At 48.8% G+C, this 24,861-nt stretch overlaps 7 protein-coding genes; 2 read left to right on the forward strand and 5 right to left on the reverse strand.

Annotated features, from left to right (window-relative positions):
• Nucleotides 1-804: 804 nt before the first annotated feature.
• On the forward strand, nucleotides 805-1,188 carry RCC_08936 (uncharacterized protein; the record flags this gene model as incomplete). XM_023774181.1 has 2 exons in its annotated part: nucleotide 805; nucleotides 869-1,188. Coding segments are annotated over 2 exons (321 nt in total).
• A 920-nt stretch (nucleotides 1,189-2,108) lies between these two features.
• On the forward strand, nucleotides 2,109-3,092 carry RCC_08937 (uncharacterized protein; the record flags this gene model as incomplete). XM_023774182.1 has 2 exons in its annotated part: nucleotides 2,109-2,203; nucleotides 2,255-3,092. 2 exons carry the CDS (start codon nucleotides 2,109-2,111, stop codon nucleotides 3,090-3,092), a joined length of 933 nt encoding a protein of 310 aa, XP_023629950.1.
• An 899-nt stretch (nucleotides 3,093-3,991) lies between these two features.
• On the reverse strand, nucleotides 3,992-6,424 carry RCC_08938 (probable ATP-dependent RNA helicase DBP4; the record flags this gene model as incomplete). The annotated part of the gene is made up of 1 exon (XM_023774183.1): nucleotides 3,992-6,424. The coding sequence occupies one exon, from the start codon at nucleotides 6,422-6,424 to the stop codon at nucleotides 3,992-3,994; it is 2,433 nt and encodes an 810-aa protein (XP_023629951.1).
• Nucleotides 6,425-8,134: 1,710 nt separating this feature from the next.
• Nucleotides 8,135-9,934, reverse strand: RCC_08939 (uncharacterized protein; the record flags this gene model as incomplete). XM_023774184.1 has 2 exons in its annotated part: nucleotides 8,135-9,391; nucleotides 9,446-9,934. The coding sequence occupies 2 exons, from the start codon at nucleotides 9,932-9,934 to the stop codon at nucleotides 8,135-8,137; spliced, it is 1,746 nt and encodes a 581-aa protein (XP_023629952.1).
• Nucleotides 9,935-11,535: 1,601 nt separating this feature from the next.
• Nucleotides 11,536-12,246, reverse strand: RCC_08940 (related to molecular chaperone (DnaJ superfamily); the record flags this gene model as incomplete). Its single annotated transcript, XM_023774185.1, has 1 exon — nucleotides 11,536-12,246. One exon carries the CDS (start codon nucleotides 12,244-12,246, stop codon nucleotides 11,536-11,538), a length of 711 nt encoding a protein of 236 aa, XP_023629953.1.
• Nucleotides 12,247-12,909: 663 nt separating this feature from the next.
• RCC_08941 (uncharacterized protein) lies at nucleotides 12,910-13,995 on the reverse strand (the record flags this gene model as incomplete). Its single annotated transcript, XM_023774186.1, has 1 exon — nucleotides 12,910-13,995. The coding sequence occupies one exon, from the start codon at nucleotides 13,993-13,995 to the stop codon at nucleotides 12,910-12,912; it is 1,086 nt and encodes a 361-aa protein (XP_023629954.1).
• A 2,255-nt stretch (nucleotides 13,996-16,250) lies between these two features.
• On the reverse strand, nucleotides 16,251-17,935 carry RCC_08942 (related to carboxypeptidase; the record flags this gene model as incomplete). XM_023774187.1 has 5 exons in its annotated part: nucleotides 16,251-16,474; nucleotides 16,529-16,766; nucleotides 16,834-17,041; nucleotides 17,094-17,421; nucleotides 17,488-17,935. 5 exons carry the CDS (start codon nucleotides 17,933-17,935, stop codon nucleotides 16,251-16,253), a joined length of 1,446 nt encoding a protein of 481 aa, XP_023629955.1.
• Nucleotides 17,936-24,861: the final 6,926 nt, after the last annotated feature.

The following is a 24,861-nucleotide window of genomic DNA, read 5'->3' on the forward strand; positions in this document are numbered from 1 at the left end:
GATCTCCACACATGCGGAAGGAATCAGTGGCTTTATCTATGCTCGGGCGAGGGGAAGGAACTCGATGTATGCTGACCATACGACATCTCTGTAGGGCTGTAAGCAAACAGATGAAACACCGCCATCATCGGAGACGGAAGGCAAATTTTCTGTCTAGCAGTGCGATCTTGATGGGCCCTCCAAGTCGTGTAGGATTTGCAACGGAACTTGTGGTATCGACTCCGCTGAAGGAGTGGGATCGATCCCATAACTTTAGGACTCAGCCAAACAACGCCGTATGGCCAAACAACGCCGTACCAAATTAAGCAGCATCGATCTACTAACTACCTCGAAAGAAGAATCTACGCTAAAGATGCTTCGCCGCATAGTATGACGTTTTCGATTTCAAGGCTTAGTGTCAGCCGCAGCAGGAACCAACATTGAAAAATTTGCCGAAAGGAACAAAATCCTTGTTAGACTGACATCAAGATTACGAGGAACAGAGTTTCAAAGCATACAAGCCCTAGTATGACTATGGAAATCCTTTGTAACATCTAACATAACGTTCGGGTCAGTCTGCCCTACATGGCTAACTTCCTAGAGGATGAAATTAGCGTCCCACAAAGGATTCACGCTAGGGTTTTTTCAGACAACCACACCAACATTTTACTAAATCAGGCTGCAACTTCTTGGCGAAGGATCTTAGGACATCGTCACGTTGAGTATGTATGACGTCGAAGTCAGACACTCATCGACTGTCGTATATCCAGTCCCATCCAATTCCATCTCCAAACATTCTCTGCATCGAAAGGCTGAAGAGTAAACAGTACGTCCCACGTCGTGCAGAGCATCCCAGCGAAATAACTAACCCAATTACTTAAAAAAATAGTGGAAGACCATCTCGACTACAAACCTCTCAACGCCAACCAGACCAACTGGAGACGTATCCTCAGTTACTACGACGCTCACGCTGAAGATCGATCTCGCATTCACTATACGTTCAAGAACACCGGATTGCGTATCGTCATCTTTGTGCATGAGAGGATCCCATTGCAAGACTTCAAKAAGCTGTTGTTTCAATTCTTTCAGACCATGAAGACGGAGGATCAGGTCAAAAATGAGAAAATTGAGATCCGAGTTGTGAAGCGGGCGGCCGGGAATAAGGATGATGAGGAGGATGAGGAGGTCGTTGACGATGATGCTGAGTAGGGAATGTAGTTTGTTTTGGAAGATGTTTTGGGATCAAATTGCTCAAGGATGCGAATCGTCTATCGTGGGAGGAGGAATAGAGCTGCGTTTGTTGAGAATGAGAAGGGCATTGCTTGATTAATTTTTGCAACCGACCACTATACACACATCACTCATTCCAGCAAGGAATTAGAGCTTACGCTCTGAACCTTCCCGGTTCTCGCATCTCCTTGCAGCACCATGGTTTCCTGCTAATGCACAGCGCTGTGTTCTGTTCTTGGGAGAGATTTGACCAAGGCGATGTGGCGGAGTCATCAGATGCGTGGACTCTATCTGTGAGGAAAGATCTGATACGATCTCAACCTTCCGAAAAGCATCGTCGTTGCGACAGGACGGCTGGTGAGTAGATCATACTGCCAAGGAATCACTGCGTTGCGGTTCAATGTTAGAAGCTTCGAAACCTCTGCCTCTTTCTCAGACGCTCTTGTATTCATTCCTTCCGTGCATGTTATTCCTACCCTTGGTAGCGTAGCTACCCTACCTACTTGGGGGGTACCTACCCTTTGTATATGTTATGCGAAGGTCTTTCTAGAGTAAGCCAAGGAAGCCGAACTCCGATTAATCAGCGACGGGCGGCAATCCAAGGTCCTGAGAAGGAGGTAGCGGAACCTCGGGGGAACTAGGCAGCATCGCTTCAAGACGATACGATGATCGAAGTAAGGTAGTTCATTCCCAGAAAGTGTACGATCGGGTATCCCAGATTCGGCGCCCCGTTATCCCGAGAGTCGAATCGAAGGCAAGCAGCTGATTTTCATGTGATTGAGGGTCCGTGCGCCTGCTCGGCAGTCCCGTAGCGCCCTCCCGTCGAAGTGGATGGAAGTGTTTCGATTTTGCAAACGCGCCTCACTTCAACATCCATCGAGTCTTCGCAACCCGGAATCATGGCCGGAGAAGTCGAGTTGAAAATGGAGGACGACGACATGGCGATGGAAGCGACCATCGCTGATGTTGAGACCGGAGCAGATGAGCTGTCAAAGTACAATGCGCACCTTCCACTTTTGTGCGCGCCCAACCTGACATCTTCCAGAATACTGCAACAAATCCCAGAGCGCTTCATCAMGATCTTCGTTGGGACATCTGACGAGCCCTGGTATGTCCGACAGACTACGCTCGAACAGGCATCCGAGTACTTCATCAAAGCGATCAAAAACGAGCATTTGGGTGGAGATCACAACATCGGAGTCTTGAGGTTTCCGGAAGATGAAAGACAGGTCTGGAAGCTACTGCTGTTCTGGATCCATAACAAGGAGATGCCTGTGGCCGCTCACAAGAACGATGCGGATTGTCAAGTCATGCAGGCGCTGATGGTGAAGTGCTGGGTGGCGGGAGACCAGTACCTGATGCCGGGGTTTCAGAACAGCGCTGCTTTGCATCTTCTCTACTGGCTCGACGTGCCCAAAGTCCCGCACCATGACGAGGACGGGACACACTCTGGACCTTTCCCCTGGGCAGTCATGAAGCTCGCCTTCCAGACTACGGCCCCAGAATCCATGCTGCGCAAGATTTTCGCCACTGCAGCTAWCGAAGCAAACTACCGTATCATCGAAGGTTCTTGCAGTACCCTCGCTACCCAGAGTAGGGGACCACACTCCATGGATGAGATGCAAGCCGCGGTGGAAGGATCCACAGGCGGTATACACGACATCATCCAGGCGGCCGCCAAGTGGACTAGCGAAGGAAATGGTTCAGCAGCGCCTGAAAGATATCTCATCAGGCGAGCATATTCCAGCTGCTGCCATCCTCAGAGCTACTCGAGCGGCGAAATTGAGACGCTWTCGGATTACAAGTTGCTAGATACCTTGTGCGATGCTCTCGCRGCCAAGATACAAACATTCAAGGACGAGTCTCGTTTGACTAGCCTCTAAAGCCCTGCGTCGGGTATAGAGAGTGAAGACGAGACTCCGAAAGACAATGCGACGAGACTTCGGAAATGAGCGCGAWTGAGACTGCAGTCGAGTGACGGATCGGCTCAAAACATCTCTCTTTCCCAAACTCGMCGGTCGGATTGATCGATACAATGAACGCGATACCACGGGGTGTTGCGCTACGTATGAGATAGCACATGCTGTTGGCATGGAATACAAACCAACGAGATGGACGTCCCATCGATTGACAACATGTTTCCTTGCCTCTGACATTCTCATACCTATAATACTCAGCCGAAGCTATTCGCTTCTCAAGCCCACAGCCTCGCTGCCCTAACCTTATCATAAGTCTTCCTTGTAGCTTCGTAGATGACCAGATTTTTCAATTTCTTGCTGCATCAACCCGCCCAAAAATACATTCAAAAGGAAAAGCCCAACTCCATGTAGCTTCCAGTAAAGCGCCATACTTTGCTCCCTCCAAGTCTCAAGAATCGCCGGCAAGACAGCACAGCACAGAACAGAACCCTCTCGTGGCACAACACCAAGCTACCTTCTCTAGCTTTTTGAAATCTCCACACCAGGCTCGCTCGAGACAGTAGAGAGGAAGTGAAGAACGAGCCGAACAGAGTAGACTAGGAAGAAGCACCTACCACCGGCGTAGTGGTAAGATGAGGTGGCTGTACTTGAGTAGCTCTTCACTCTAAATAATCACTTATACATCCAATTCATGCAAGTCTCTACAAATTMTCAAATAGTAATGTAAGCTGAGAATTGCAAACTCGGTCAACATATGCAATCTTGAAAATTAACAGACTAGGTTGGTAATAGTACTTACTACACACCTAGCACTAACACAGCAGCCAGCCAATCATCCAGCTTACTCTCCATCAAAAATCACATCAACCCAATAACCTCGCAGCCTCAGCCTCCAAATCCCCCAAAGTCTCAATCTCCCTCTCCTCACCACCACCCAAATCCTTCCTCTTCCCCTTCTCCTCAAACCACTTCTTCGCCCTCTTCGCCTTGGGCTGTTGATCCTCCTCCTCCCCACTCTCCTCACTCCCCTCACTCCCCTCCCTCGCATCAGCCAAGAAATTCGCCAAAGCATCCTCCCCACCTCCATGGAACGTAACCCCATCATCACCATCACTCTCTTCATCCATACCAATTTCCTCCCTCTCCCTCGCCTTCCTCTTCTCCTTCTTCGCCCTCCGCTTCTCCTTGGCAGCAGCTTTATCCTCCACATCCGCCTCCCGAACCCTCTCCTCCTCCTCAGCCACAAATTTAGCCCGCTGAGCCTGCGCATCCCCTCGAGCTTCAAAGTCGGCGAGATCTTCCAATTCGTAGATTTCTCTCGCGTTCCCTTCGTCGTCAAAGACGAGTTTATGTCCCTTGTCCTTGAATTTCAACAACTTCTTCTTACTCTTCAGTAATTTTTCCCTGCGTTTGGAGTCCAATACTAGAGGGTTCTTGGCGCCGTCAATGGTGACTGCTTTGGCGATTTCTCCGTCCATGGTCCTGGCGGCAGGGAGTTCATTGTCGGAATCTGAGTCCCCGCCCGCTGGGATGCGACGTTTCACATCGAAGAGATCGTCGTCGGCGGATTGTTCTCCGTCGAATTTATTCCGATCCACGTCTTGTTCGTCATCTGCGGCTATCATCTTGGAGTAATGATCCGCGAGGATATCCTGATTCTGTCGTTCAAACATGCGGTCGTATTTCGTCCTGACTTCCTTCTTCTTACTCTTCTCTCCCTCCTCCTCCTCCTCTCCCTCATCCTCCGAATCCGAAAGCATGGCCTGTCGACTAGCGTTCTTCTTCGCTTTGACAGCATCCTGATCCGCTTTCAAGAATTTAATCCTCGGCGCACCGGGAAGTCCCAGACTCGCCGCAAACTCTTCCAAGGGATATTTTTCAATGCGAAAGATAGTCTTATCCTTTTGAATATGCAGACTGCGCACATAACTGGCAAAACATTTCTGACCCAAATACTTCAACGCCGGATCCTTAAAACACATGCTCTGCAATTGCGGCTTGATACTCGTCTGTTTCTTCGCTTTGACATTGATCTTCTCAATCGGAACTTTCTTCCTTTCCAGCGCTTGGAGCATTCCTTCCTCTTCACTCGGGTCGAGGAAGAGGACGGCGCGACCGTCTCGTTCGTAACGTGCCGTACGACCCACCCGGTGGATATATGTTTCTGGGTCTTCGGGACAATCGACCTGCACGACCCAATCCACGGCGGGGAAATCCAACCCGCGAGCCACGACGTCGGTGGCGAAGAGACAGCTGTTTTTGGAAGTGGAGAATTTCTGTGTGATTTCCAGACGGGCGGTTTGTTTTTGTCGGCCGTGCAGATGGAGGAGGGGAATTCCGGGCTGCATGTGTCGGAAGGATTCGTAGACGAAACGGACCTGTTTTCCGGAGGAGAGGAAGATGAGGAGTTTGGATTTCTTGGCGGATTGGATGAAGGACCAAAGGGTGTCGAGTTTGTCTTGCAAGGGAGTGATGACGTAGTTTTGCTGCAGAGACTTGGGAGTCGACGATGCGGCTGCTTCATGCACGGAGACGTATTCGGGTTCATGGAGGGATAATCTCGCCAAATCGCCCACTTTCTTCGTCTGAGTGGCACTGAAGAGCATCGTCTGGCGGGTTTTGGGCAGATAATCCAAAATAGCATCCACATCGCGTTGAAATCCCATGTCCAGAATGCGATCGGCCTCATCCAAGACCAACATCTGCAGATTATCCACATTAAACGCCGCAGTTTGGGACAAATGCTGCAACAACCTTCCGGGAGTACCGACGACGATATTCATCCGACTCAACGCCTCTTGTTCGGCCTTGAGATTAGGACCTCCCGTCACCAGACCCGCCGCGAACAAATGTCCCTTCTTCCCCAATTTCCGCAACACTTCGAAAATCTGAATGGCCAATTCCCTCGTCGGAGCAATAATCAACGCCCCCAGTCCCGCATCTCCCCCGACACATTGTGTGCGGTATAAATTCTCCAAGACGGGGATCAAAAACGCCAGAGTCTTCCCACTTCCCGTCTTCGCCGCGCCCAAAATGTCTTTTCCTTTCAACGCCAGCGGAATCGCTTTGGCTTGGATGTCGGTCAGGGTGGCAAAGGCCGATGCTTTCAATCCTGCCTTGGTGGGTTCTGAGAGGGGCAGATCGGTGAAGTTGGTGTATTGCGTTGAAAGGTCGAGCTCGCGGACCGCCGATTCCAGACTTTCCACATCGACGTCGTCGCGTTTGCGTTTTTGACCACCGCGGATCGCCTTTTTGAGTTTCGTGGGCTTCGTGCGCCCTGTGAGTTGGGTCGGCATCGTGGGGTTGCAGCAATGTTGCGCGGGGATTTGGGAAGATGCGAAGGCGCGGAAAAGTTGGGCTTCACATGCAAAAGTTTGGGTGACATCTTTTTGGAAATGCAGCAATACGCTAGGACTGATGGGGATTAGACCGAGGTTTGAGTTTGGCGCTAGCATGGACCCCACCCGGAGACATTCGACGACTTCCTCTTTTCCTCTTGCCGTCCTCATCCACCCACGGCAATGGTCTTCGTCTCGTCTCGTCTGGTGGGCGTCTCATTCCTTCGTCGCAGATCTAGAAGGTTACGGCTGCGATGAGTAGGGAAGTATGGGTGAGGAAGCATGGTCATGACGAATGTCTTGCTGACCTCTCCCATTCAAACACGCCCAAGGGATTCCAGGGGGATGATATGTATGGTAGGTCATGGCAGGCAAAGCAATCAACAAACGTCAGTTCTATACCTCCACCACTCTCTGTTGCTTATCGTATCATCGACGGAGAGAGAGCATCGAGAATTCATCTGGTGCATCTTGAGGTATCGATGAGCGACCTTTACCTCACGCTCCTGACGACCCAACCCACCTGACTACTTCTTGCTCCTGATGAAATAAAATACTACATTCCAAGGGCCTAGTACCATCCTCTACGGTATAGCAAGTCAGTCACGCGCTTCTCGATGGCAAAGTAAGYAAAGTCGCCGACTTATTGCTCCCCATCTCTTGCCTCATCTCCAGACATTGAGAGCTCTTCTCCCTAATTTGGAGCACTCCCTGAATATCAAAGATGGATCAAAAGCGCAGCATCGGATGTTGAAGTAACCAAAGGGACTGTTCATTGCTCTCGAGCTACTAGCATGTCCTGCGAGGTCGAGAATTATCTCGTTGGCTTGCCAGCAAACACGAGAGGTATCCTCCATTACTTCTTACAAGGTACATCAGCAGCAACCTCAACAAGGAGAATGCTTCGCGTAAAGCCATCTGCATTATCCAGATAGAGAACCAAGCGAGCTTTAGTGGAGAAGGAGAGGGAAAAGGGGAATACGGGCGGTGGAATAGAGAAAGAAGGAGATCAACTCATATCTCACATCTCGCTTCACATATTTCTCCCGAATCTTAGCTTCTATGACCCGGATGTCTTCTCTTGTGTTACGATATTCACGACTAGTCAGTTATATCTTTCCCCTCCACACCGCCTCCCTCCCCAGTACTCAACCCTCTCACATCTCAAAGTTATATCATCTAGATCAAGCAAGCAAAGCACGAAACCAGAATTTCCAAGTTTAGAAAGTTGAAGCWACATTGACTCCACGAAGAAACTCGTCGATCTAAACCCCGTAGGCACACACAAGAAGAAACTCGCATCGGCGTTTCCCTAGAAGGGTATCCTTGAGTGCTCATCACGCTTCCATTAGAAGAAGAGCAAGTATTGGTAGTTAGGGGCGTGAAACTGTGCTTTTTATCGAGGAATATGGATGTGAGGCGTATTGTAAGGAGATTTGGAAGCCGGATGCTAATCGCGGAGGAGAAGGTAGGCGAATAGGAGCATATTGTTTATGGATACTCTGGAAGTTACCTCACACAGGGTACGGCGCTACATTAGACATTGACAGAATGATATTGAAGATGTGGGATCTCAATGCAAAAGATCATATTCCATTAACAGCACCCCAGACATAACTCATTACATGTTCATTTCTCCCTCCACTCCCTCACATCACCCCCCCCCACCTAAATTCGAATATCATCCTTKATCTGATTAATATAATCCATCCCCTCCTTCCGATAATCATCCGTAATAATCTCCAACCCCTCCTCCTGGAAATGCATCGTCCTCAACCTCTCACTATCCCACTGCGGCCAATGTCTAATCTCCTCATGATTAGGATTCAAATCATGTACAAAATGCACCAAACTACCCATAAGATGCCGACTATTATTACTAACAGTATCGGGAATCGTCCCAAAGAAATAGAAAAACACATCCGAAGCATGGAAAGATCCCAAGTAAGGGATATTCGTAGCACCGAGTCTTGCCAGAAGTTTCCCAACGAGGGAGTCTCCGACAGAGGAGAGAGGTACGGTGAATTTCGTGTGGTAGTTCCATTTCGGAGCGCGGACTTTGGCGAGGAGAGAGCGGCGCTGGGCTTCGAAACTGTAATCTCCTATCAAAGCTGAGAGACGCTCATATTGTGGGAAAGGCGAGGCGGGGAAATTGTCGATTTCAGTTGGGTAGAGTTCCATCAAGCGATCGAGTTGTTGCTCGCTGACTTTGGGCCACCAGTAGGTTTTGAAGTAATCCTTGACTAGTTCCGTGGTGGTGAGGTTGATGGGGTTGATGAGAGAGAAGAGGGTTCCTTCATTCTCCATGTCTCCGTAGAGGATTGGGACGTTGGCGATTTTGCCTGCGGCGACGAGTTTGTCGGGGCTTTCGGTGAGGAACTTGCCGTCGGGACGGAGAGTCCAGGCTGAGGCGAGACTGCGGAAGCCGAAGAAGTTGTTGATGGTATTGGCGTGCTCGAAGATTTTGGCATATGGAGCCTGGCGTAAGCAGGCGATTTTGTCGGATGCACCGCTGCAGCCGACGTATTGGACCATGTCGTCGAAGATTCCTTGTTGGCGTTCGGGGCCGTCGACGGCGAGGGGTCCTCCTGAGATACCAACAGCGGCGCGGAAGAGGCCTTCGTTGTTGCCGTTGTTGGCGACGAGGTGGCCCGTTACAGACCAGGAACCTGCACTCTCTCCCATGATGGTGACTTTGCTGGGATCACCTCCGAAAGCTCTAATGTTCTTTTGAATCCATCGCATAGCAACACGCTGATCTTCAAGACCGAGGTTCAACAGACCGGCACGCTCAAACTCCCTAGATGCGGTGAATCCGAAGTGGTGGAGACGGTAGTTGATCGACGTGAATAAAATGGGCTTGCCGTCCTCGACGGATCTCTTGACGATGTTTGCACCTTGGTAGAAGACACCTGGGAGAGCGGTCTGCAGTCCATGTCAGTGAGTGTAACCTTCAATCGATCTCGGACCTCAACATACCGTCCCATCAACACCCAACGCAGCACTTGCACCAACCTCGAATCCACCTCCATGAATCCAAAGCAAAACAGGAAGATCCGTCAAATTCTGATCCTGTGGTCGTTGAACATTGATCGACAGACAGTCCTCAGACTGTTGGTAAGCATCCTGTGCGAGTGGAAGAGCCTCGACGAAAGAGAGAGCCTCGCCAGCAGGTCCAATATCCGGAGCGACAATCGATGGAGCGAGAAGATGTTGCGGACAGACATCACCATACTCCGTCGCTTGCTGTACGCCCTCGAGTTTATCGTTGAACAATCGAGCGTGATCGAATCGAGGAGCGTGAGCATAGGGAATTCCTAGGTAGTTGCTTGTGCTGGTGACGAGGTCATTCTTGCCCTCGAAGCTGGCGTATGAAGTTTTGACGATGGGGGCTTTGCCGCTGGGTACCAGGCSGCCAAGGAGTTGACCAGAGGCCAATCCGGCGAGAGAGAGGGTGAGAGCAAACATCGGGGGTAGGTTGGTTGGGTGCGTGCTGTAGGCGATCGGTGATGGGGAAGTCTGCACTTAAATGTAGACCCCTCACCTCTCCCTACGTCGATCTTCAATTAGTGCTCACTATATATTTGCTTCTAAAATTTCTGGCCGATGGCGAACTAGGCAGTCCTGGCGTGCAGCACTAGCTCGAGAGTCGAWTGTTCCGACCTGTTGGTAGATGTAGTTTCGTCACTGCGCAGACCAGAGGGTGTGGCAATATCTGGGGATGGCTMAGTCGTATCCACGCATGTTTGCTGTAATTCATCCGCACCCTGGTCGACATCGAGAATGGGGAGTAGGATACCGGATCTCACGAAATCACATCTCATCGTGTTGAACTTGTAAGCGCCATATCTCGAGATACCTACCCAAACAACGCCACCTGGCGACCTGGAAGAGGTCTCAGGCATGACGTGATGCAATAATAATATAAGGCTTGGACGGAGCAGAATGCCGTTGAAACCGACTCTGGGAGGATTGACAAACTTGACATCTGGAGAAGTACACGTTTCCCCGCTCCCAGCCCGGGTCGAAGGCCCTGTGGACTCGCACTATTGGTAGCGCAGGACGCAGGGTCGACTGTTTATTGCCTGATTGGGAAAATACCGTTCCTGCCGTGTTTAATAGCCGAGCCGGCTTCAAACTGTTCTTGGCAGGTCGATGAGGTGAGGATCGCTGACAAGGCAACCAACTGCCTCGCAGCGGAACGACGTGATGGCTGAACTGGATTSAACATGTCGTTCCATAACACCGCAGAGCGTCTGTCGCGGCCGGCAATTTGATGTGTTGACGATCGGCACGCGATGCGGCAATTCCCAATCTAGCGGCTGATCTTCGCCAGAAGTATGCGGAGACGAAGCAGAGCAGAGCAGTATAGCTCCACTTCTTCAAGGTCTGGCTGCATCCAAACGCCGTCCGAGACATGTGCGTGAGAAGTAGGCCTAGATCTCGGATTTGGACGGTGGCTGTGGGAGGAGCTTGAATGTTGGATCATCAGTTCTGCACAACATGTCAGTGCCGACGCAGGATTTGGAACGGCATTGCGCAGCAACGAACTCGCTGGGAGCCAAGGTCGAGACTAGCTAGATACGAGCAAATTCTCCCGTGCTTCGCTAGGTATGCACACGCAAAGCTCTGCTCTCCGTCACCTTCTAGTCACCTTGGAAGTCTCGCTGCAGTCTATTCTGCCCTGCCACAGCTGTAGGAGTGCCGCAGGCAGCATGGTTTTGTGGCTCTCCCAGCACAGAACCGTCTGTGATGACAGGTGAAGGTTTTTTGCTTCATGACTTTRAAGATGGCTGTCTCTCCTCGCGGTCCTCTAAAAAAGCAGGGCAGGGTGTATGTCGACATATGCAGCCCTGACCTGCCTCTTTATCTCTCCCTGCACCTGTACCTGTGTTACATGGCGGACTTGCCGGATTGGATGAGATGGTGCTGACCTGAAGATGCCATAATACACACCTCTCATTCCATACATCGACCTCGTGCTCTCGTTTGGACGAGAAAATCACTCCACAGCCGACTCCCCAACGCCTCGCTAAAATCAAGATCCATCAAACCACACACATCCCACTTCAACCCAACGTCTTCATCTTCTTCTTCTTCCCCTTGCCCTCTTTCTTATCCTCCGTCTTCTTGGAAAACTCCCTCCAGCTCCCAATCCTCTGATCCCTCGTCTTCTCCCAATCCTGCTCATGTTCCCTCTTCCGCTTCCTCTCCGCCAACTCCGCATCCTCCTGCTTCTGCTTTCTACCCTCATCCTGCATCTGCGCCTTCATCTGCCTTTGCCTTCGCGCCTCCATATCCGCCAACACCCACTTGGTCTTCTCCTTCCATTTTCCCATAAACACCGTATCCGGATCCTTGACCCGCTCATCCTCCTTGCCCAATCCCAAATCTCTCATGACCAGCATTCGAGCATCCGCAATCGCTTCATCCAGTACTGCCCGCTGTTTCTCATCCTGCAGCATTTGATAGGCTTTGGCCAAGCGGTCGAATGCATCTTGCGCGTGAGGATTACTGGTTTTGTCGGGATGGATCAGGAGGGATTTCTTGCGATATGTCTTGCGGATATCTTCATCGGGAACTCCGGGTTRCAAGTCGAGGACGTCGTAGGCATTTACGCGGAAAGCGGCGCGGATGCGCTCGATTTCGCTGTCCTTGTCGAATTCTTTGGAGTCGCGGGTGAGGTTGGCGAGGAAGGCGGCGTCTTCTTTTTCTTGCTCTTTTTCTAGCTGCGCGAGGTCTTTCTGGGGCGTGTCTGCCTTTTCGGGAGAGTCTGTCATGTTGGGCACGTGTTGCCGGAGAGTTGTTGTAGAGTCGGCGTGGGTCTTGGAAGAGAGATTGCGAGTGGGAGGGCGAGGGATGATGATGATGCAGGGTTCTATAAAAGCTTAAATTGTATGGGGAAAACATCGACTCCACCTCTGTCTTCCCTCATCCACTCCATCTCATCCCCATATTACGATATACACTATCAATTCATGAGAATCGATAATGGATCATTCTCGCTCATGATCAGAGGCTTGACGTCAACATCACTTCTGAGCCATCCGACCACAATCAGAGGATACTGCGAATAACGAGAGACTGTCCTCTGAACCGCGTGCATCACCACCGAGTACCTATAGGAATGCTCAAATGATAGATCTACGTCAGCAATCATCAAATCCCAGGGGAGAAGCGAATTGAAGCGCGTGAAAATTGGGAGTGACCGGGAGAAACGCACTAGCTGTATAGCTTCTTCGTGTTGCACTACACTTCTCTTTCCAGAATCATCGAATGACGACGCAGAATTGAGCAATTTTCCATCAAAGTACTGCACATTTCGCCATCATTTGATAAAAGAGTGTAAGATCTACATATACGCTAACCATCGCGCGTCCAAGAAATCTCCACGCTCTATCAAGAAGAACATCCCAATCGCATCCAAGACCCCATAAGCTCCCTCAAGCAGTGGCCAAGGTATTCCACCCAAGCAAAATATAAAGCATCGCATCCGCCCACTTCCCACACTGCAACCCATACGCCACAAACGCCAAGCCCATAATCACCATCCGCATATTAGACAACTCAAAGTAACATTTGACCTTGTACGACAAACTGCCGCGTCTCATGCCAACTTCTTTTCCCTTCTCGAAGCCCATTTCAAAACCTTGCATGTGCTCGCTATCACCAAGATGCTCGGCCCCACCGACTACCGATGACGAGTCCCAGTCATTGCCAGCCTTTTGACCTTCCGAATGTGTTGGCAGTGGGCGTGAGCCGCGATGTTGACGACGACGACCTTGAGACTGACGGTATGTGAAACGATCTCGGGGGTGTGTTGCGTATGGGCCAGCAGAGGGATGAAACCCTAATTCATCACTGGAGTCTCTTTGTGAAAAGGTGTGGGGTCGACGAGCACGGAATGGATATTGTTCCAAGCCACGGCGCAGGCGCTCAGACATATCGCGATCCTGTTGTGTGATCGGTACGGCYCGAGCACTTGAGGATGCGCCAGCGTTCTCAGTGGGGTATGTAGGAAGTGATTCTGATCTGCTTAATCTACTGGGCCGGAAGTGGAATTCGGAGTAGCGTAGTGGTGCGGTATGCGGTTCACTGTTTGAGGTCTCTCCGACATTGGCAGTTGGCGGGGTCCACAGATGTGGGTGTTCATTGGGAGATCGAACTACTGGTGGTGCCCATAGATTGCGATTGACAGGAAGAGGGTGAGAAGCCGCAGCAGAACCGACTGGCGTTACGATTCCAGCTGCTGGTCCGCCGCCGTTGATCAGATTAAGACGTGCTCTGTTCCGAATCACGCGGTCTTGGACACGGGGATTATCGTAGAACTCAGATGGAGGCTCGTCATCTTCGACTGTTGGGATCGGTGCCGGAGAGTCGTTGATGTGGATTTCGGGCCCTGTAAGAAAGTCACGGATGGTTGTTGGTGATTCTGACGATGGAGATGGAGCGTTGGAGCGATGGCTGCGTGTGTCGGCTCTCGGGGGGACTTGAGGAGCGGGATTCTGTTGGGAGTCTGTGGAAGACATGGTTGGTCTGGGGAGGTGATGTTGGTCGGGTGGCAAGGAGGACCTTGTGGTTGCTGTTGATTGAGTCGGTGATTTGTGATTGGACAGTGGTGGTGCTGATGATATGTGACCAGAAGTTTTCAGAGCTGATGGATGGTTTGGGAATGGAAGTGGTGTTACTTGTAGGAGATCTCAGAACAAAAGTATCGACGTGGCTGTTGTGATCATTCGGTAAGTCAGGTGGTGGGAATGCTTACCATGAGCGTTCTCACTGCTGTGATCATGCAATACCCTGCTTGAAGTGACTAGTAGCAACACAATCATGTGTTGACTGGGCTGTCCTCTCACCAGGGCTTGTGACAGCCTCTGAGAACAAGATGATAAAAACCCATAAGTGCCCACGGAAAGACTTCGATTCTCAGAGCGGTCGACATGAGGATTGTTCACCGAGAAGGCACTTTTTGAGGCAATCCTTACATGATATCTGAGCCTCGCTTCCCGCAGAGCTGTCTGTTTTGGATTTTCTAGAGCCCTCTTTAATAGCAGATTGGCTCCTCAAGTAATGAAGAGACTCCCACTCGCAACTGAAATGAGTTAAGGTTTCCACAACCCCAGACATGTTAGTAGAGTGATATACAAAAGAGGACGAGACACAAGCCTTCATTCAAAATAGATGATATATCAACAAAAACAACCACGAATCAAAGTTACAGCAACTCTCTCACAAATGAATCAAGAATTCATCACCACAGTAAGGCCATTAGCCAAGTCCGTCCAACACCCCTCCCGGTACGCCCTCACGAACAAGCTGAGTGCCACGAAAAGCAAACTCTTATTCCTCGCCCAAGCCCAATCTTTCGTCTTCGCCCAACTCAAATGGCTTAGCCGGTACCGAATAAACCCAAGAAGAGTCCCCGATGGCATAGAATTTCTATAATCCTGCATTCGRTCTACAAGATGTTGGAAATTCTCTGGCATCCCAGCTAGCTTCTCGCGAGACTCTTCTCCTTCTGGACCCTGGTGTTCCATGGCATAGAGTGCGTCTTCTTTGTACTCTGCAACGAAGGCTCGTAGATCGTCTTTGGAAGAATTCAACTGTAAAGTTTCCGGATCATCGGTCCCAGTTTCGTTCGGTGGGCAATCCTGCAGCATGGTATCGAAGCTCTCGTGGATTTGTGCCAGTAAGGCATCATGATCTCTCGTGTATTGATCAATTGCTGCCATTCGTTCGGCGTTACTGACCATATCGGGGTCCACTTCATCTCTGACTCTGTTGAACATACTCTGGAATTCGATCTGTTTGCGATAAGCATCTCGCAGCTTCTTCAACGCGCCTTCACGATCAATTTCTCCGTTTTCCAAAGCGTAAGTTGCAGCTTCGTCCAACGTATCAGTCGCAGAGAGCATCTCCTCCATAAGATTATCAACCTTGAGCTGCTTCTCCGGATCCTCATAACTTGGCAAGCGAGACTTCCTCATATCCTTCACAACTCCCTGTAATTTCCGCATAGCCTCAGGAGAAATCGGATCCTCTTCTTCCCCATCACTCCCATCATCTTCCAGCGCATCTCGCTGCGCATCCTCCATACATTTCTGATACTTCCTCAATCCATCTCGAGCCTTCTCGAACCTTTCCACAACTTCTTGAAGATCTGCTTCAGGATGGTCAAGAGCGTATGTTGCAACATCATACGTCTCTTGCATCAGAGATTGGACTTTCGTTTCCATTGCCTGCATGGCTGACTTCTCGGGACCTGGAGGCAAGTCTGGGCTTTGAAGTGGTGCTGATTCCATCGCGATGAGGGTATCGTGTTGAAAAATGCGGAAGAAAGTGATGAGCTCTGGTGGGATTGTCTTGTGATTTTTGGTGTGAGAAGTTGTGCTGGTGACTGCTGGTTGTTGTGGATTCATGTCGTAGGGCTCGAAGCCTGACGATTGACCTACATCGTGGTAGGTTGCCATGATCTTGAATTTGATCTCGTCAGTCAGTTCAACTTTGGCGCTTTTGTAAGTGGATGGGTTGCTGATAGTATCGAGTGATCGATCACGCTTGGTGTCATAGATCACTATCTACATCGTTGGATCTCATGACCGTAGCAATACGATCGCGATCGCGACATTTTGCGGAAACTCTCCAAGTAAACAGATGTGATGTGAATATTCTACTGAGGGTCAGCTGTCAGACATTCGAAGCTCTCGCATATCGTGGATTTATTCTGCAATTTGATCTCCCCTCAAGAATCCAATTTGTCTCTGCTATCCACTGAAGCCCAACCTCAAGTACCAGTAATCGCCTTCCTACTCATAGTCTGCCTGAAAACCTGCAAAGCGACTTCAGGGGTATAATACGGAACCTCGTGCCCAGCACCAAACACCTGCAACCAAGAGAAGTTGCCCTTTGTCTTGAAAAGACCTGCGGCTTTCCCATTGACGGTGTAATTCGACAGAGCTTTCCCCTTGAATCCCGGCGGACCAACTGCCTGAGCAACATTATAGTTTCCTATCCACTATTAGTTTGCGACCTCGCATATAAACGGAAGAGCAGCAAACACACCCATGTAGTTGCAGAGAAAGTCTGCATCTCCTGCCCACATCAACACTTGAATTCCTGATTTGACGTCTCCGAGCAAAGTGCTCAGTGTACTTCGGCTATCATCACCAAAAGTCTCGAAATTGCTGCTGACATCGTTGATTATGCCCCCGCATGACGAGAAGGGGACTTTTGCTCCGATTTTGTTTCTGATGGAGGTTTGGTTAAGGTAGGTGGAGAATTGCTGTGGCGGGTAAGGGTCCTAAGTGGGCAGCAGATGAGTTAGCACACCTTCAAGACTTGGAAATTGTGGCTGCCTATGAACTTACATTACTGGGCTCTCTCACGTCATAGTAGTCATAGTCGCCTGAATACAGGATCTCGTTCTCGACGTAWATCACACAAGTGCTCTCTGAGTTGACACAATCGTTAGTCTGAGAGGTGCTTGTTAGGGAAGTACATTTCTCCAAGGCAGGTTTGCAGCGATTCTTCATGTCGGCGTTGATAGTGTCACGCTGGGTAGCGTTGATGAGCTGCCTGTTTGTTTGTCAGAATGAGAATGATCAAAAGAGGCACAGATGAAATCTACCTGTAGGAGTTGTTGTATGCGTAATCGATGTAGGCCTGATACTGGATGATGGGGTCATACCATCCGTTGTTGATACCCAGGGCGWCAAGATTAATGTTATCTCCCTTGATGCTACCACTTGCAATCCTGGCATTCTGACTTTCGATATAGCTAGCGAATTCCGGTCCGTAATGGCCGCCGTATGACTCCGTGAAGATTCCAAAATCACGAGACTCGTATTGGGGGAAGTTCTTGTAGAACGTTTGAAGGAAAGTCCAAACGTAAGGAGCGGCAGCAGCAGTACCTGTGATATTTGGCGAGCCCTTTGGATTGTATGAGAAGCCAGTGCCTGATAGTGATGAATGATTCAGTAACATTCATTGATTAGATACACCGTCACGATGTCAATACATACCAATAGGTTGATCCACGTAAAGCATATTCGCATATGTATTGAACGAATATTTGTTGAGACTTGGCTTGGATGACCCATTGTAGAATTGGCAGGGACCATTTTCTTGAAAGAGACCGATCATGGATGAGCAGCCAGGTCCTCCGTTGAACCAAGTCGCCAGTGGTGCTTTTGAAGGATTGTTACGGGCTTCGAAATACCAGAAGAACATCTGATTTCCATCGCCAACGTCCAGATACCCGCTATACTGGTTGACACCGGGGGTCGTCTCGCAGATACCGCTGTTGTGAACATAGTCCAACTTCGCGTTGGTGGATTGATCCGTCACGACGGTATGCGATATTCCTTGGTCTGTGATGTATGTATCATGAGATAGATCTGGATGCGAGGTAGCTGGCGCTGCAAGGATAGCTACAGCGCCAGCAAGGAGTGTTGCAAGCTTTGTCAACATTGTTGTAGTGGTGACCGTGAATTGATGGAAAGACGCACAAGTAGTTAGTGTTCGAAACAGGATGGTAAATAAGGCATATGTACATTGCTCGATGATCTCACAGGCCGGGAGACTTACGAAGCTTGCACGGAGTGGACGCAATCCTTCCGGTCGTTCTGCCTTTCCGATACTCGCACACCAACAGGCAACGTTCACGCAAGCTTCAGATTTGGTGCTGAAGGAGCTTGTCAAGGGGTAAGCAGGAGCGTTGGATTCGCGAACGTACCCAATGAAGTGGGCAAGTAAGAGTGAGAGTGGATACCAATGGGGAAACTATGCCAAGTCTGGCAGGCGATGTGAAAGATTCAAACTGTGATGTCACATCCTTCTCACATCCTTGCGACAATGAGCATTCTCACATCCTTCGCACATCTGGCATCCTCCTGGATTCTTTCGAGCATCCTTTGCGGAGTGGCATAAGCCGAGCGGTCCATCGAGCAGCCCGGAATCTTACCAAAAGCGAACCGAAACGTCACGCTCCAATCGTCGTGATTGCTGCAAAAGGCTGAGAGGCATTTCGGCCTCATCGCACCGCACGGCAATCATTCGGATGGCAGCAACCTTGACTTGCGAATCGCTATTCCGCTGAGTCAAATAACAACGTCCTGTAGGCTTGAACTCAAGGCGCCGGCCTTGGAACGAACCAGCCGTCTGCTTTCCACCTAAATCGTGGAGATCGTAACGATTGCAATGCATCAGTCATTCTCATAGAAGGTGCGAGGAATCGTCTATCTGAATTGACATGGACATTATCTGTACTTGCCTTGAATCTGCCCTTGACTTTAGTTGTCCTTTGAGAGTACAGGTCTTGGACGAACATACTCGGCTCATCGCCACGCCACACCATAAGATCCTGTGGATACCTTCCACCATCTCGCCACGCTTCTCTTCTGCCGCTCCGTCTAGCTGGACCAGCTCCCCGATGACTGGAAATACGAGCAGAATTTGGAGCACTGCTTCTCTACCAATCCAAAGTTCTAGCTTGAGACAATCTCTGGTGCATGGGTTGGTACATTACCTGCATTCCGGAGCTTCACCAGCCGTGTTGTAGCATCGTATCATTCTCGTATCATTCTGCAACACATTCCGGGTGGAACCAAGCGACGACTTGGATGCTCTGAACCACAAATCCTGGAGCCGGAGCTGTGCGGGAGATGATCATGACAGGATTCTAGAGCCATTTTGAGGACAGATATCTTGCTATCCTGTCCGCTCATCGCATGCGATGAGAAACCTTCTTGGATCGCTTCTCTTCTTCACGCTTCCGAATCCTGGAGGAAGACACAAATCACGGTGAGTTCAATGACTCGATGTGAGCGGTCTGGGTCAGAGCTGTCGGGGAAGGGTCGAGGGACGGAATACCATGCTCATTTCAAGGACCAGGTTCTCACATCCAACATGTGAGGCAGGAAAACGGGGCCATCTCCGCCTCTGATTTCGTGGAATCGACAGCTTCCGTACTCAAGGGCTGGCAATGGTTGTTATTTGCCATAGCTATGGAGAATTTGAGATCTCTAGCCGATGCTGAAGATGAATGGCTTGTTGATGTTGAAAGTACGGTGGCTGGTCAAGCTACTGACTAATCCTCCTTGTATATATCCACTGGCAACTGCCACTTAGCTCTTCAGTTCTTAAAAAATCAATCACTTCATTACTAATCACTTTAATAGGTTATGAGCCCGGGTTCGTGCCTTACAGCAAAACCCAACTATAGGGAAATCACACTAACTACCTCTTTACATCTCGACTAACTAAGCTGCTTCCGCAATACGCTATATACCTCCTTACGGTCGAAACACGAAGCAAAAGAGATGGCTATACATCCGTATAATCTCCCTACTATAAGATAGAGTGAAAAACGACAAGGTGTCGTCGGAACTAATTTCCCCGCTACCTCGGTTAACTCGTATAACGTCGGAAGAGGCTAGGAGCGTAAAACTAGCAACGCTAACAACATAACAACAACAACATCTAGCTACGACATTATACTACGCTAACATGCCTACTAGAAGAGGGAAGAGTAATAAAGATAAGGCGATAGAAGCTCGTCTTAACTAGGCTATTAGACAACTCTAGAACGAACTAGCCGYATAACGCGCCTCCGACCTTCTATCCCTTCTACGGACATATATTAGACCTCCGAGTCCTATCTCTCGCCGACGATATAACCTACGTAAACGGATAYAGCTATCGAYAGCCGAAAGGCTCCTAAACGCGGTAGCCTTTCTAAAYATTACGAACACGATATCCTCGGTAGTTAAAGTAGGAYAACTCCCTATACTAAAACACGCCTCTTAGGAGACCTTAACCGCYGCTACCTTAGAACATAAGGACGACGACTACTATCCTCCGGCGACTCCTTATAAYAAGTTTCGCTTACCGTCCCCGAGAGCCGTACGTTTAGACCGTCTAGGYACTCCTAACTTTACTTAGGAYATCTACGGTCTCGTACTACTAACTCYACCCGCACTATRTATRCGAGTCGATCCTAACCGAGACGAACAACACCTCTRTTTCTTACGAGYAGCCTCTAATCYACTAGTAGCCGGCTACGACCTACCTATATATAAACTAAGATTAATTCGACTACTCTCCGAACTACTAAAAAGCTTCCTAATCGTACGACTATRTCGACCGACTTAAAGCCGCTAAGCATCTCCGTACCTGTCCTCGAGGAYAAGGAAGGATRGACTATCTAGTACGATAAGATAAGATACTCTCTAATCTCTACTAGATAYAACGCGGTCCTAAAGTACACCGTACCGACGYAACCTATAATCCTCCCCTACGAAGGAGAAGCTTRGATTAACTACTAACGAGAGTTCTACGAGAAGCAAGCTAAAGCAATAGCCTTTATCGAAGACCGCTRCTCCTATAATGCTAGGACTACCGTCTAGTAAYATAAYAATCCCCTCGATGTACTCGCTRCCCTTAAAAAGGAGTTTAAGAAAGGCGGAACCGGCGAGTTCGCTAGGATCTCCGYACACTAGAACTTACTTACTATAGAAAGCATAGGAGGCGGCGTTAGCAAGTTCGGATCYRAGGTTCGCCGCCTATAGAAYAAGTTTGTAGAGATAGATTTAAGCCTCGCGATACTAGAACCCYACGCCGTCTAGAAATTTATAACTAGACTTCCTAACTCCTTTCGGCCCTTTATTACGAYATTTAATCTCGAGCGAGTCCTTRTRCTAAYAAYAGTAAACGGAAGGATAACGGTAGAAGCCGTTAYRCTTACTATAGTAATATCGGYAGCCGAGGATTTCTCGAACTAGGACAACCTAACCGGCGACAYAAACCTATACGCCGGCTTATTATCTAAGTCCCGCGAACCTAGGAAAGACAACAACTTACGCGATAAGCGCGACGCTAGCCGTTAGAAGCTAAAGAAAGACAYACYACTCTACCCTTATTATAAAAGACCTTATAACGGAGAGTGTTTTATRCTTAACCCCGATAAGGCACCCGAATATTAGAAGAAATCCGCACTTAGCCAATTAGTACTTAACTTAAGAAAGCGYAAATCYAACGACTCGGAAYACCCTACTAAGGACACCGAGCTCTATAGCGATAAYAAGAAACAACGTAGTAATAAGAACCTCTACTAACGCTTCCTCTTCTATAACGATGCGCCTAYAACCGAACTAGCGTACACCTTAAACTATAGCCGAAACCTCTACGACGTCTAGGTCGTCGACTCTAGCGCTACCGGCCACCTTATCGGACGAAAGGACTTCTTTATCGAGTACTACGAACTCTACGGTYACACCTCTCGAGGAATCGGCGATAGCGCTRTTAAGCTAATCGGTATAGGGACTATTCGTATCCCCGCCCGAGTAAATAGYAGACTTCACTAGGTTCGTATTAAYAATRTAAGATACGCGCTAGACGCCGGTRTTAACCTCCTTTCTTTCGACCTGCTTAAAAGCACCTACGACCTTAGAATAAACTCCTCCGGGAACATTACCTTYACGAAAGGTAGTGTTACCCTACTAACCYACTTCGAAGACGGACTCCTCGCCCTCGATACTATAGCAATCCCGACACTAAAGGACGAGCTTATTATAGYAGCYTACGAAACCTCCGGATTATCTTAGTTATTACTATAGTACGACCGYATAGGCCACCTAGGCGAAAGCGGCCTAAAAYAGCTTAAAAAGATRGTTACCGGTATGTATGCCGGCGAACTAGAAGGTCGACACATCTACGAAGACTATRTTTAAGGCCGGATGTGTACGAAGCCCTATAAGGGGAAACTCYACCCCGCTACCCGTAAACTTAAGTACCTCTATATAGACTCTAAGTACGGACCTAGGGGAGTAGGAGTGTACGGAATGCGCTACTAGCTYACGATCGTCGATAACTTTAGCACACACGTTAACTRCTTCCCGTATAAGGACGTTAGAGATRTCCTAGGCATCGTTAGCTAGTATCTATAACGACACGAGACAGAAACAACCCGTTATCGCCGACTAAGGGTTAACTAAGGAAACGAGTTCGTTACTAACCTCTTTAGGGAATTCTRCCTTAGTAGAGGGATCGAGCTTAAGTAYACGGCTACTAAAYAAAGTGAAGCTAACGGCGTCGCCGAACGGGCTAACCGGACTATCCTCGAGAAGTTAGAACCGACTTTACGGAGCGCTRGCCTCGACCTYAAATAGTAGCTAGAAGTTGTCCGATACGGCTCCGCCTATATACGTAACAGATGTCCGGCCCGAAAGCTTAAYAAGCTTAAGATAACGCYACACGAAATGTTYACCGGCGAGAAACTAGATRTTRCCTAYATTCGTAAGCTCGGCTCTACCGTATTAAGCCTTAAAACCGGCAAGGATAGAAAGAAATATTAAGACCGAGCTTAGGAAGGGAAACTTCTTAGCTTTAAGGGCAACGTATACTACCGCGTAATCGCCCCTAGCTAGAAAGAACCGAAGTAGGTGTTTAACGTCGCTATTATCGAAAAACGYAAGCGTTTTAAGCGTATCGAAAGCTCCGATAACGAAGACGACGAAGCCCTAGTACTAAAGCGGCGTAAGACTTACGACAGATCTACCCCTTACTTAGGGGAAGAAGGGGGTCCGATCGATAAGAGAGTTATCGAACTTAGCGACGATAACGATAAGCCTAYAACTYACTCCGGAYAAGGGTCGAGGGGGGCAACACCGCYRCYAGGTCTAATAGACAACCCTAATTAAGGGGTAAGGGGGGTAACAACGCTACTACCTAAAAATTAAGGGGYAACACCGCTACCTAACAATTAAGGGGYAACACTACTAGACCCTAGGAATTAACAACCCGCTTAAACTTAGTAACGAGGAGCTATACTAGAAGGACTCTTACGACTACATCGAAACCGCCTACCTAACACGCGCTTCCTAGGCGAGGAATRGYAACTTGCCGCTATAACGACTCCTCTTACTAAAACACTCGGTTACTATCCTCTAATCTAAGCTGCTCTAATGTAYAACTTTCTTAYACTTRCGGCTACCGAGGATGAACCCTTCGAACCGCGAACGTTACGAGAGGCCTAATCCGACACGATGTAGTTATGCTAGAAAGACGCTATAAGCGACGAGGTCAAATCCCTTCGAAAGAACAAAACCTAGAGGTAYAAAAGAAAATCCGAAGTCTCTACACTCGGAAAGAAAGTCCTACTAGGACGATAGGTTTTTAAATTAAAGCGCGGACCTAACGGCGAGATCCTTAAGTATAAGGCTCGATAGGTAGTAAAGGGATTCGCCTAAGTAGCCGGTTCTAACTATACCGAAACCTTTGCCGCCGTAGTTAAACTAATAAGCTATAAAGCTATCTTCGCTATAGCCGTAGCTCTTAACCTAGAAATCGAACAGATGGACGTTAAGACTACCTTCCTTTACGGGAAGATTAAAGAACAAGTCTTCGTGGAATAACCCCACGATTTTATTAAAGACGATAACCTCGTCTATAAGCTAGATCGCGCACTCTACGGACTTAAACAATCGCTACGCACCTAGTATAACACATTAACTGGCTTCCTTAGAGACGAACTCGGATTTAGACTACTTAACGTAGACATTAGCGTATTCTTTAAAGAAAAATGCTTTATTATAGTCTACGTTAACGACCTGTTAATCGTTAGACCATCCAAATCGGAGATTAAGGACGTCAAAGATAAGCTGTCCTTAAGGTTTGATATAATAGACCTCGGACTATGCGCCTACTACCTAGGTATAACCGTCCGAAGAGACCGTAAGGCGCGAAAGATCTTCCTCGGTTAACAAGCATACATTAAGAAGTTCCTACGCGACTRCGGCCTTTAGGAAAGTAAGATAGCAACAACGCTAATGGACTCGTTACGGAAGATCGAGCCTATACTAGAAGGGTACATAGCCCCGGACGACCTACGAAAACGATATTAATCGGTAGTAGGGTTACTAATGTACGCGATATTAGGAACACGGCCTAACATCGCCTATGCCGTCTCTGTCGTTAGTCGATTTAGTGCTAACCTAACGAACACATACTAGAAACTCGTCGAAAGGATTATGTAATACCTCCGTACTATAATCGATTTTAAACTCGTTTACTAAGGGGAGTTACGTGCCCCCTCCGGATAGACTAACGTAGACTAGGTAGGAGACGAAGAAACTAGACGATTAACGTCTAGATACGTCTTTAGCACCGGTAGCGGAGCTATTAGCTGGTCGTTAAAACGACAGCTACGAGTATTACTATTAACTGTCGAATCCGAATACTAAGGTTACACATAGGTAGCAAAAGAAGCACTCTAGTTACGATTACTGTTCGACTAGCTCTTACCGGAAGGAGAGGGCGCTAACGGCATAGGCGGACTATAGGCCACAATTATCTACTACGATAACCAAGGCGCTATAGCACTTACAAAAAACCCTACC

Source organism: Ramularia collo-cygni (assembly GCF_900074925.1).
Source record: "Ramularia collo-cygni strain URUG2 genome assembly, contig: RCC_scaffold16, whole genome shotgun sequence".
In the NCBI taxonomy this organism is placed as follows: domain Eukaryota; kingdom Fungi; phylum Ascomycota; class Dothideomycetes; order Mycosphaerellales; family Mycosphaerellaceae; genus Ramularia; species Ramularia collo-cygni.